General features: G+C 28.2%; 1 protein-coding gene across 1 annotated transcript; it reads left to right on the forward strand.

The window, feature by feature from the left end:
* Window positions 1-9906: 9906 nt before the first annotated feature.
* On the forward strand, window positions 9907-12805 carry LOC145840302 (uncharacterized). Its single transcript, XM_082947515.1, has 3 exons — window positions 9907-10421; window positions 10515-10638; window positions 12351-12805. Exons 1-3 carry the CDS (start codon window positions 10341-10343, stop codon window positions 12803-12805), a joined length of 660 nt encoding a protein of 219 aa, XP_082803641.1. The 5' UTR covers window positions 9907-10340.
* The last annotated feature ends 802 nt before the right edge of the window (window positions 12806-13607 follow it).

Below are 13607 nucleotides of genomic sequence, written 5' to 3' on the forward strand. Positions count from 1 at the left end.
AAGATTGGTTCGAATTTAAGCAACCAAAAGGCAAGTATAAAGCTTTTTCAGTATGCTCAGGACAAGCTTGGCGATCTTATTTAGCAAGTGATCCTCGACTGATTGCCAAATCAGAAAGTTACGTTGCTAAACTGATGGAATCAATTGCAGTCATAAAAGTTGCTATTTGTGTAAAGAGGGTAGAACTTAAGAACCTACATCAGGACCATGATGATCCGTTTAGAACGTTTGCCACACGTCTACGAAGCAAAGCAGAAACCTGCAATTTTACTACAGTCAGTGAGTGTGACTGTGGGAAAAGCAATGTGACGAGCTACACAGAGGAAGCAATAAAAGACATGATGCTTGCTGGCGTTGTGGACGATAACATAAAAAGAGAAGTTCTCAGTACTGAAGATATATTATCCAGATCATCTTTTGATATAATTTTCTTTATTGAAAATAAAGAAACGGGACGCCATGCGACTGACAATTCGCGGACTATATCTGCAGTCTCTTCCTTTCAACGTCATAAGAAGGGACGTGTCAACATAGGAGATAAGTCCCAACATGTTCCTTGCCAGAACTGTAAAAAGATTTTCTTTCCTTTCAACGAAAAAGATAACCGAAATAAAAAGCCTTTCAAGTACTGTTTATCTTGTTGGCGTAGTCGATGAAAAATAAATAATGCTTTTTAAATCCAAGCTAATCGTTCTGATTTTATGCAAATAGATACCCAGATAATGTCACTACACATAAGTATAAAAAATTATGTTGAATAACACCATATTCAGCAAAAAGTCCTTGCGTAAAGCCAAGGCAACGACTGATCATCATCGTGCATCAGTCAAGATTGCTAGACATGGCACAAACAAGTGTGCATGGGTAAGTGCTTTAGCTGATACTGGAGCACAGTCGAACCTTCGGGGTGGAAAAACTTTCAGGAGGTTGGTTTTTGTAAGAAGGATTTAATGCCTGTATCCGTCATAATTCGGGCTGCCAATAAAATTTCTATTAACATTCTAGGGGCTTTCAAAGCGACTTATAGTGGAATGTCTCCAAAGAAGGAAGTTATCAGATGTGATAGAATTGTTTATGTAAGCGATTCAGTGATTGGATTCTTTCTCTCGTATGAAACTATAGTTGACCTCCTGATTATTAATAAGGATTTTCCCACCATTGGATCTCAACTGCCTCATCAGCATTCTGAAGTTGCTGTAAGTTCATATGAGAATGATCCGAATAGACTGGACTCGCATAAAGATGTAACCTGTGATTGCCCGCCAAGGAGTAGAGTACCAGACCGACCAAACAAACTTCCGTTTGAGGCAACAAATACAAACGTGAGCAAAATGCGTGATTTGTTCTTACATAGGTACGCAGCTTCAACGTTTAATGTATGTCCACATAGACTACTACAGCAAATGAGTGGGCCTCTACTTGAGGTACATTTGGAGAATGATGCTAAACCACGTGCTTGTCATACTTCAGCTCACGTGCCAATTCATTGGCAGAAGCAGGTTGAAGCAGATCTCATTCGAGATGTGAGGTTGGGTGTCTTGGAACGTGTCCCGTTTGGTGAACCTGTAAGCTGGTGTCACCGCATGGTGTTCACCAGGAAACAGGATGGGTCACCTAGGAGGACAGTAGATCTCTCACTACTTAACAAGTATTGCAAGAGGGAGACGTGCGCTACAGATACTTCGTTTAAACTAGCGCGCAGAATTCCAAAGGGGACGTTCAAGACTGTAACAGACGTATGTAACGGGTATCATGGAGTTCCACTGAGAGAAAGTGATAAACGCCTCACTACATTTATCACTCCGTTTGGCAGGGTCCGATATACTAGAGCACCTCAAGGCTTTGTATCATCTGGTGATGGTTACAATCGACGATTCGCAGCTATTTTATCTTATTTTGATAGAAAAGAGAGATGTGTTGATGACACCATATTTTTTGATTCAGAATTAGAGTGTCACTGGTGGCGAACAATAGAATTTCTGTCAAAAGTTGGCAATGCAGGCATCTATCTAAATCCAAAAAAGTTCAAGTTTGTCAAAAGTCCTTTGATTTTGCTGGATTTAGAATTTCTGATGAATGTATAGAACCTTTGCCCAAAAATCTGGATTCCATTTGCAATTTCCCAACCCCAAAGTCTGCCACATATATACGTAGCTGGTTTGGTCTGATAAATCAAATCGCAAATTATGCCAAACTTCGTAAAGTCATGGCACCATTTAGATATTTTCTCAGTCCAAAATGTAAGTTTATGTGGACAGAAAAATTAAACCAATCATTTAATGAGTCAAAAGAGATAATCATTGACGCAATAAAGAGCGGTGTTCAAATTTTTGATCTTGGGAAACTGACTTGTCTTAGACCAGACTGGTCAAAGCAAGGATTGGGCTACTTCCTTATGCAGAAACACTGCAAATGCAATAGCCGGTTACCAAATTGCTGCACCACCGCTCTTTAGATTGACGCTTGCAGGTTTAAGATTTCTGAATTGATCAGAAAAGAATTATGCTGCCATAGAAGGGGAGTCGTTTTCTATTGCTTGGCCATTAGAACAGACAAAGTATTTAACTAAGGGCTGCAAAGATCTTGTGGTTGTTACGGATCATAAACCACTGGTAAAGATTTTTGGTGATCGCACCTTAAACGAAATTCATAACATGCGCATTTTTAGGCTCAAACAACGTACATTGCCATGGCTTTTTCAAGTGCATTACATGTCAGGTAAAACTAATCTAGCAGCAGATGCTGCATCGCGTTATCCAAGCTTGATTAATGAAGAAAATTCATATGATAGTGATTTGACTGAAGAATCACTTCTAATTGCTTCATTGAGTGTTGAAGTATGCCATTCAATGGCAATCACTTGGGAGGAAATTGTAGAAGAGACACTAAATGACAAAGTTCTTTCAAGAGTATCCAGGTGTATTGAAGAAAGTCAAAGCTTGAAACATGATGAATCTTTGTCAGCGTATTTTAGAAACGATGATGCTTTGTACTTAAGTGATGGGGTTATACTTTACAAGTATAGAGTAGTAATCCCCGTCAGTTTACGATATCGGGTTCTCAACAAGTTACACTCGGCGCACCAAGGAGTCACATCAATGCATTATCGTCCCCAACAGATTGTCTTCTGGCCTGGTATTACACAAGACATTGAAGCAATTCGGGCCAATTGTCAAAGCTGCAACTGCAATTCACCTTCTCAACCATCATTGCCACAAGATGCATCTGATCCTCCTACAAACCCTTTAGAAAAAATATTCGCGGATTTTTTCCAATTTGTCGGAAACAGTTTTTTGGTAGTCGATGACAGGTTGTCAGGTTGGTCAGAAATATTTTCCACACCTAGTTGAACCTCTCAGGCAGGTTCGCGTGGGTTGATTAAGTGCCTCCGAGTTTTTTTTTCCAGGTTTGGAGTACCCGAGGAAATATCAAGTGATGGTGGACCGGAATTTACGTCCAGTGCAACAAAGGAATTCCTTAAAACCTGGGATGTTACGCATCGAATATCTTCAGCTTACTATCCAAGATCAAACGGTAGAGTGGAAGTAGCCGTCAAACAGGCAAAAGGTTGCCAAGATCAAATGTTGACGCTTCAGGAAGTCTGGACAATGACAAATTTTTAAGTGCGATGCTCTATCTGAGAAATACTCCTGATAGCGATTTTCAAGTGTCTCCAGCCGAGATCATATGTGGACGTCAGCTGCGAGATAGTTTCTCATTCTTGCCTAAGTTGACCAGGTTTCCAGGTTTATTCGGTTTATTTCTTGTCTAAATTGTCAAACTCCAGGTTTTACCAGGTTTCAGGTAAAATGGCAACCATGACCCACACCCTTAACCACAATATATAGATAATAACATTTATGAAACTAAAAGCTATATTAAATAATACTTTTTGCTTCTCTTTATAAAACTAGGTATGTCATGAATGAACATATCTTTACAAAGAACAGATACTAACACTAAAAAATAAATAAATAAAATTTTAAACTTTAGAAAATAACTTAAACTGGTGAAGAAAATATATTTTAAATCAAATCTGTTAGGAATTTACTTTAAAGTTTATAAAATAAATTGAAACATATTTACTGTATATAAAAAACAATATTGTTTAAAAAAGATTACTTTAAATAACTAAAAACACTAATTGTTATTTGAACAAAGTTTTGCAGCAGTAAGGGTGTCTAGAATGATCTCCTCTACAACAAATAAGTATTGATATATGTTTATTGTATGCAAATGCAAACTTGCATCAGTAAAACACGTGACCTTGCAAGCTTTCTCTTAAATGCTTTAATTGACAAGAGCTTAAACTTTTTAATTTATTAAGTTAAATTAACAACTTTTATTAAATTTAAACAGTTAAATCAATTTTATTTCCAGTTCCACTTTCTCTTCTACTTTTGGAAGAGACTCTTCTCTCTACTTTTCCTCTGCCTTTTTGTTGGAAAATAATCACTACCTTTATATTATACACAAGAAAAAAAAAGACATTTCAAAATATAACTTGGTTTCAAAAATAATACTAATATTATTAAAATAATTTTGAAGTATATTAAATTATTAAATAACTAAACAATTTTCAACAACCGGTCTTTAATTCTAAAAATATTTTTATTTATAATAATTAAAAAATATATTGTGTTTTAACCAGAAAAAACTTATCTTTTCACTTAAAATTTTTATTTCAATTTAAGAAATAATATCAAATGTTTGTTACAACTTAATATAAAGATTGCAGCATTTGAAACAGATAAGTATAAAAAACACAAAAAAAAACACTCAAATTTCATACCAACCCCTTAAATAGATATTCCTAAATTTCTCAGGGTGTTACTAGTGTTTGTTGTCTAACTAACTAATAAACATTTTCGTTTTATTATGCTATTAAGATTTAAGTACATCACATAAATTTAAATATGACAAACTTTGACTTAAAGTTGGTCACCATTTTTTTGTGATAACTTGTAACTTATACATTGTCAATACTTGTGTTAATTGATTAGAATTCATTTTATGAGTTCTATTTTAACTTGTTTTTACAAGTTCTAAAGTAACTTATTGTCTTAAATTTTAGTTCTATTTTGGCTCTCTTGACTTTAAATTTGTTAGTTTTTTTTTTTGCCTCAGTGAAATTAAAATTTGTCATTTAGAACTCTTTTGACTTAAATTATGACAGTTCTAGTTTGATTTTGTAGAATAAAAAATTGTTAACACCATTTTAACTCATTTTTTCTCCACATAGTACTTTGTTAAATATTACATTCTATTCTATTGCATGTTGATTTCATAACCCTCTATTGTTTTTGGTCAGGGTTAAACTTAGAAGGTTTTAGAAAACACCAGAATGTAAATGTGAGTATTGCTTTTTAAACAAAAATTTATTATAAAATTTATCTAAATGAGGGTTTACCGAATTTTTTTCAAAAGTCCCCCTTTGAATAAAAAAAAATATATCTCCCTCTATCAAGGTATCTTAAAAAGCTACCATTAAAAATGCCTAAGAGTTTTTTGTCATCATCATCTATAGTGTCTAGCGTAGAATTCATATCATGGCCTTTGAGTCCCAAAATTAGTTTCCAAAATATTTAGTATAAGTTTCGAAACTATCTTTAAAGTCGCCTTAGAGCTTTTTTTTTTCTTTATAATCAAAACTAAACTATCAAGCGTGAGTTTCAAATTTTGACCTTTGAGCCCCTTTACTGCTCATTAAAATATTTAAAATAAATGACCATTTAACTTGATCTCCTAAAAGAAACTTTTGTCTTAAAAGAGATATTAACAGCACAAATGTAAAACTCCAGTATATAAGGGTATTTTTTGACTGAATTTTATACTTACTTAAAACACTACAGCAATATTAATTAGATCAGGGTCAGGGATGGCTTTAATTTTATTTAGGTTGGTAGAAGGGAATTTACTTTCTTTGAGTAAAAAGGTTGTCATAGTTTTTATCAAAAAAATCTCAAGAAATGAGTAAAGTATTCAATTTTACAATAAAGCTTCATTTATTATAATACAACAGAGTTAAGTATTGCAGGTTTGCCAAAAAGTTTTCTTTAAAGCAAAAATTCCAGCCTGGTCAACCCAAAACTAGCCTGAGTTTTAAACAAAATTAAAATTGTAGTACATAGAGCTAAGTTATATAATAAATGTAACTCTTATTTGCGTTCTTAAATATCATATCAATAAAATAATGACTTAAAATCTAAAAGAATAATAATCCTTTAAAAAAATTTTGAATTATTATTACTTGTAATTGAATTTTGGAAAAATTATAACTAAATATTCTTTTATCAAAAACTAAATCCATTTCAAAACAAAACTAAACCAGCCTGAGTTTTTACTTAAGTTGATTTTTTTTATTATAAAATACACACATTTAACTTGTATCCAACACATTAAAAAGAAAAACATTCCTTTAAAGATTTTCACACAAATCCAAATATAATAATTTATTTAGGAAAACTGCATATTGAAACAAGTAAACGTAGCAATTTCATTACAGACAAACATATGGAAATAATATTTTTAATTGCTTACGTGTTTAAATTTTGAAAAAATTGACCAAAATCTTATTATATCCTGCTTTTCTCGGTTATTAAACAAAGAAAAAATATTTAAATCTATAGTAACGGCAATACAAGAAGGGGGTTATGATATTTTTGTTACAATAGTAAACACTGGCCTTTTATATAGACCTTTTGTGAGCATAAAATAGTTTTTTATATGAAAATAAAATTTTGTCTAACATTTTAGGAATAGTTATTCAAATAAGTATCCTTTAAAAGTTTTGTATAGATTAAATAAAAAATACTAAAATTTGTTTTCATTTTGATTTATAAGACAATTAGTTCAAATTTTGGAAATGTTTCTTGCGGTATATACAACTATTAATTTGAGTCACTTAAAGTATATCAAATCAAAAAAGCCCACATTGTATTTTTTTCACTGGATAAGATAAGCTACAAGGCTCTAACACATACAACTTTTTATAAAAATAGTTAAAATTTTGCAGATCTATTGTTAAATGGACAAGTTAAAAATTACATGAAATAGAAATAATTTTGGTATATAAAATAAATAAATATTTATTGTCGTAGAAGAAACTAAAAAAAATACCTGGGTACACATTGACAAGTCTTCAAATAGTCATAGTCTGATTGTGTGGCAATTTGTAGTTGTTTATTTGATCGAATTTGAACTATTTTGATTAAAAATGTACAAACTTATTAAATTACCATTTCTCAATCTAGATTAAATAGGTAGTTCCAAAAAATGGCAACTGTTTATATTAGTATGCAACGCATAAAAATTAACCTAATTTGCCAAAAAACACGGTATGAAAAATTAAAAAGTATACCTAACAAAATCTTTTTTAACTTATGTCATATAAATTGTTTTAATTGTTTCTGTACACTTTAAATACTACAAGTAGAAACAATAATGTCAGAAAATAATGCATAAGCTAAATTTTATCTCTTTAAGTATTTAGTAAAAAGTGGTTTCAAATACTAGCATCTTTGTTCATAGTTGTGCACAGTAATTAATAAAAAATGCAAGTAAATTTCTAAAAAGTCATAGGCAGAGATGCTAAATCGCAGAGCACAAAATCCCCGCAGTAGAATAAAAAATAAAAAGCATGGCAATAGAATTAAAATTTCTTATGAAAGCAAAAGCTGTATTTTACAAGTTGAGAACATAAAAGTTTCATATATTCAATTACACCAACATATTTAAAAGCATATTGTTTTTATAAGTATGAATGCCTTAAATGTAAGTTTATGTTTTTTATTTTCATAAGGTTAATTTTATTCACTTTATTGTTAATTTAATCATAACTACCTATTAACCTTGTAGTAGTAGGTAATGTTTGGTTAGAAAAATTAAAGAAAAGTGTCTTCCACTTATTTAAATGGTTAATAAACTAAAAACATTGTAGCTTTGGAACTAATCGATGTTAAATTAATTTATTATTTGATTTTTTTTCCAAAAATTAGATGCAATAGACAAATTATTTTTTCTTATATCCTACTTTTATCAAATTATTTGAATTTTTAAACTTAAAAATAAAGTTTGATTATTATAATTTTTTAAGATTCATTATAAATTATTTTATTAAGACATAGATTTCACTTAAAAGTAATTTGAACATAATTTATTATTTTTGTTTACAAACTTGAAACTACTATTTGCTTAGATTAAATCTATTTAAAATTTTTAATGTGACAAATTTATTGAGTCTTTTTTTATTATAATTAGGTAGTTTATCTAAAAAAAATATTATACTTGAAAGTTTTAGTGTACAACTCAAGGTTTTTAAAACTAGTTTTGTAAATTAAGCAGAGTTGAAACAAGGTCAGGAAAAGTCAAAAAACTCAGGAAAAGCAGAAAAAAAAGATAAATAACAAGAATAGTAAGGTTTTTTTTTAAACAGTCAGGAAGTTTGACTAAATATTAAAAAATACCAGATTTTGTCAGTTTAAATTCACTGAACTCCTTATATTCAAAAACAAGTCATTGAATGGTAAAAAATTAATTTAAATTCTTCAAAGTGTGATTAAAATTGAAAAAATTTCCAAGAATTTTACAAAATTACTTAATGCCTTCATCTGGTAAAATTAAATGAATATCCTTTATAAAACTGCAAAATGTTTCTATTTAAATTTTTTTTAAACTATCCTACTAGAACAAACAGTTTTTGTAAGCAGTTTGATAATCTGTAGCATTTTTTAGTAAAACAATGATAATACACATAAGTTTGTTTATCTAGCATATGTTAGAATTGAATTGTTTTTTGTTTAAGTAAATAAATAATTTCATTCTAATTAAACACTAGGTTTAGTGTTTTGGGTAATAAGTTTATGTTTATAATTTACCTCATTATAATTTTTTCAAAATTGTTTAAATTTTTAAAATAAATTATAAAAGAGGTGAACTTCGTGGTTAAGTTTAATTATTTATAGTTTATTGTAGAATAGTTGTTTTTTAATATTTTTTACATAAATAAGGGTAAAATATTTACTACTAATTTTATAAATATTGATAAAATGAAATATAAAATTGAAGGCTTTATTAATTCCAAGTGTTTGTATGTATTATATTATTTGTTTAAATTGATAATTTGATTTAGAAAAGTCAGGTAAATTGTAATAAAAAGTCAGGAAATTGTTTAAAGAGTGGATAATAACTATAGGGTTGCTATTTTACCTAGAAATTAAAAATTCTGTACTTTGACAATTAAGGCAATTAAAACCTTAGCAAAGCTGAAATTAGATATAATTTAAAAAAAACCTACATTTTTTAACAATAAACCTAAAAAACCTGAAATTCTTAACAAGTTTACATAGTTCGGTAATAAAATTTAACTTGATTCAAAAATATTTCATATAAATAAGTTTTTTTTTATCAACAAAAAAAACTTTTTTTCATAAAACGCATTTCAATAAACTTAAGTATTTTTCAATGGCTTATGCTATCAGGGTTGCCACTTTACCTGGAAATCTGTTTTTACCTGGAAACCTGATACTTAACAACTAAGGCAAAAAAAACCTGGAATTTGAGAAATTTTTAACCAAAGACTTAGAAAAACATTCAGTTTTTAACAATTTCAGCATGTTAAGTAGTACAATTTTAACTTGACACAAAAAAACTATCATATAAATAAGATTTCAATCAAAATTTTTTAGTTATGATACACATTTTAATTAACTTTATAGTACATATACAACGTTTTTTTATTATTTAACACAGTTTTTTATATTAGACATAACTTTAAACTGAAAATAAACCAAAATACATGTAATTTTAAAAGCCTTGTAGAGATTTGAAAAACCAGGAAAATTTTATAAACATGAGTGGCAACCTTGTACTATTCTAAACAGTTTATTACAATAAATTTAACTTTAAACTAAAGCTAGACTCTAAAATGTGTATTTTTGAAGATTTTTTGAAATCATGTAAAAAATTTAAATAAAAATCAGGTGGCTATTCTCAGGGTTGCCACATAGTCAGGAAAATTCAGGAAATCAGGAAAAACTAAGAAAAATGACAAAAGTCAGGAAAATTCAGGTCAAAATGGGGGGTTTTTGAAAAAATTCAGGAAAAATTCAGGAAAAAAATTTATAAAAACCTCAGATATTGTCAGTTCAAATTTATTTATTTCCTTTTATTTCAAAGCCTTCGATTAGTGAAAAATTAATTAAAAATTCTTTAAAGTCAGACTAAAATTGCAAAATGTTCCTTAAATTTTACAAAATTACTTAATTTTCAATGCCTTTTTTAGTAAAATTATAGTAAAAAGTCAGAAAAATCTTGAAAAAAGTCAGGAAAACTTTAGTAAAATGTCAGGAAAAAGTCAGGAAAAGTCAGGAAAAATTTCTCAGCTTGACTTGTGGCAACCATGCTATTCTGTAGTAGTTAAGGTAAGTCTCTAATGGTTTTTTTTTTTCTTGGATATACAAATAGTTATTAAGTTACACACTAAACACATTACTTTAGCAGTTACATTTTCGTAGGTAACAACCGTTGAAATTATTTTAGATGAAATTCCAGACCAAGAAGATTTACCAACTTTAGATTTTCCACCACCTAAAAAGATGAGGTACCAGAAATCTTGGGAATCTGTTTATGAGTTAAAAGGTTTTTTTATCTCTAACAATTTGTAGTATTTAAGAATACACATTTGAGTATTTCAATTTTGAATTCAACAACAATTTTTTTTTAATACTGAGCTTTTTTATTAAATATTATAAAGGAAAGTTCTCATGTTTTTATTGAATTAAATTAATTTTTCCATTGTAATTTTTGAAAAAAAAATAATTTTTAAATAGTTTTTAAAGTATTTTTTGTAATTTTATTTCAATAATACACAAAAAATTTTATCATCTAAAGTCAAAAATTCCAATTCACTTTTTACCTAAAAATTAACATTTTGTTTTATTAATTTAATAGTTAACAATACTTTAGCATGACATTTTTTTTTTTTTAGTACTAACCTTTGACTACTTTATTTAAATAAATATACTTAAAATACATTTTATAATAACAACACACAAATTAAACTGTTAATTTTATTATAAAATTAAAACCAAAATTTGTTAGTATAAAACAAAGTTCGCTTCATAGACAAAAATTGAATTTCTAATTTTATTATTTAAGTAAAATGGTTCATAGAGGCCATAAGGCGGTGAGATGGGCAAATTATTTATTTACAACAATTTTTTAGTTTTACACCTTACAAATTATCATGATTTTTGTTTGTTAAACGAAAAAAAATTTTTTAATTTTTGTCATAAAATAAATTTATTTGAATATTAAAAACATTTTTCTGACAAATGGTTTGTGGTAATATCAAGAATTCTTTATAAAATTTTTTAGTATATTGCTTTCAATTACAAAAAGAAAATTTTTATTTACTATTTTATAAATGCTAAGAAGATTAGCTTTGACTGATTTAATTACTAGACAGATCTACTTAGTTTTTTATTTCAAAAAAGAATTATTTCACTGCATTGATTAAATTTATATATAAATTTTTGATAAAAGTTGTGATATAAATAACAATTTTATTATAAGCAAATTTATTATCCCATTTGTAAGCTTAGATTTATAAGATAGATTTAACTAAAGCTTTTATTAATTGAGAACAAATAAATTAAAAAAAAATTGTTAGTTATTGATCTTGTAGTGAAACAAAACTTTAAAAAGCACGTTTTAAAAGTAAATACATACTTAATTAGCTCAAGTTGAACTGTGATGCTTACATCAGGCTAGCCACTTTACCTGGAAGCCTATAATTTGTCAAATTAACCCAAAAAAAAACCAGGAATGTTTGTATTTTTGAAAAAAAATCGGAAAAACTTCAAATTAAAAAAAAACCTGGAAATTTTAACATTTTAAGCATTGTCAGTAGTTAAATTTTCGATTTGACACAAAAATTTATAATATAAATAATACTTTTTTTCTTCATCTAAAAATTTTTTATCTACCAACACATTTATTGTAAGTTTAAAGTATCTTTTTAATGTTGTCATACTGTTTAACACAGTATCTTACTTTGAACCTAATTTTCGACCAAATAAAGATTAAAATTGTGAACTTTTAAAATTCTGTAAGAATTTTGGAATACTTTGAAAAAAATTTGAAAATACAAGGCAACACTATTACATCTATTAAACTGTTTAGTTTATTGTGAAACGTTTTTGTTAAATCATTGAAATCTCAATTGTTCACTTATTAATAAAATAAATATTAGATACACAACTTATTTATAAACAAATATAAATAGTGTTTAATGTTTTAATAGTTATATCTGTTATGTCAACTATGTGTAATGCTGTTTTACTTATTAGATTGGATTGCTCCAACAAATTGTGAAACTAAAGCTTTTTGCAAGTGGTGCAATGTAGAACTACAAGCAAAAAAGAGCAACTTAAAAGTTCATTCTTATTCTGACCGACATAAACGCGCATCTCCAGTCACAAATAACCACAACTCAATAAATCAGTTTAGGATGGAAAAATCTTTTAAACAGCAATTCAACAATTTCCTTAAAGAAAACGTACGCCAGACAGAAATCCGGTTAGCATTGCAACAAGCTCTTCACGGGAACTTGCTAGCAGGCGAACACCAGATAGATGTCATGAAGACACTTGGGACAGCTCACGAATCAGCAACGCTTAAAAGGAGGAAAGCAAAAATGATTCTGTGCAATACTCTGGCACTAATTTGCAGAAGACTAATCATAACTGATTTTATGGTGAAGCATTGTTCTTTCTATCTGGATGAGAGTACAGATACTGCTTGACAAAGTTTTCTAGGTAAGAAAATAATTTTTAAGCTTTGTTAATTTAATTAAGTTTAAATTTGTTATTTATTTACATACATTCTGTTGAATATAAAAATATTTTAATACTAAAAGCTTATTAAATTTAAATTTCAAACATGAAATAAACTTTAAACACATTGTTCTTTGTTTTATTTTTTTATTATAGATTAATTCTTGTAACACGTTAGCTGTAAAAGAAAATATTTTGTTATGCAATGAGTTGTACATTTTTAGATTACTCAGATGTAAGTAGGTTTAATGACAGTTAAAGGAAAAAGTTTTTATTTTACAGAATTTAATAGGTTAATAAATTAAAATTTACATAAAATTAAAGTTAGAATTACTATGATTTTTTTTAATAATTATACAGTAAACTCGTTCTAGTAAACTAAGTCAGTTTCATTTCTAACATATATTGGATTTTTGCGTTGACTTTTATTTAATAGTTTAAGAAATATGTCAAAATATTGTTCATTTTATTTTTCTAATAAGGAGAATGATTTAATTATTATAATATTTATTAAACAGCAAAAATTTTAATTAATAAAGAAAATAATGAATAAATTAGCAATTTGTTGCTTTAACGAGCAGGGTTGCCACTTCACCTAGAAACCAGGAAAAACATGGAGTTAAAATTTTAGGCATAAAAATACCTGGAATTTTGTACATAAATCTTTAAAAGACGTTGAAAAACCTGATATTTTCAATAATTTTTACTTGTATGGTAATAAAATTTGGATTTGAATAGAAAATTATACCCTATTTTTCAAAGTTTTTTGTC

Source organism: Thalia democratica, chromosome 1 (assembly GCF_965202585.1).
Source record: "Thalia democratica chromosome 1, ktThaDemo2.hap1.1, whole genome shotgun sequence".
NCBI classification, from domain to species: Eukaryota; Metazoa; Chordata; class Thaliacea; order Salpida; family Salpidae; genus Thalia; species Thalia democratica.

What these genes read in the sequence shown, in the direction of transcription:
- LOC145840302 (XM_082947515.1), top strand. Translation starts at nt 10,341, where the DNA reads ATGTCAGGAAAAAGTCAGGAAAAGTCAGGAAAAATTTCTCAGCTTGAC. An exon ending in GCTATTCTGTAGTAGTTAAG is followed by an intron (nt 10,422 to 10,514) that starts GTAAGTCTCTAA and finishes ACATTTTCGTAG; the next exon opens with GTAACAACCGTTGAAATTAT. An exon ending in ATCTGTTTATGAGTTAAAAG is followed by an intron (nt 10,639 to 12,350) that starts GTTTTTTTATCT and finishes TTTACTTATTAG; the next exon opens with ATTGGATTGCTCCAACAAAT.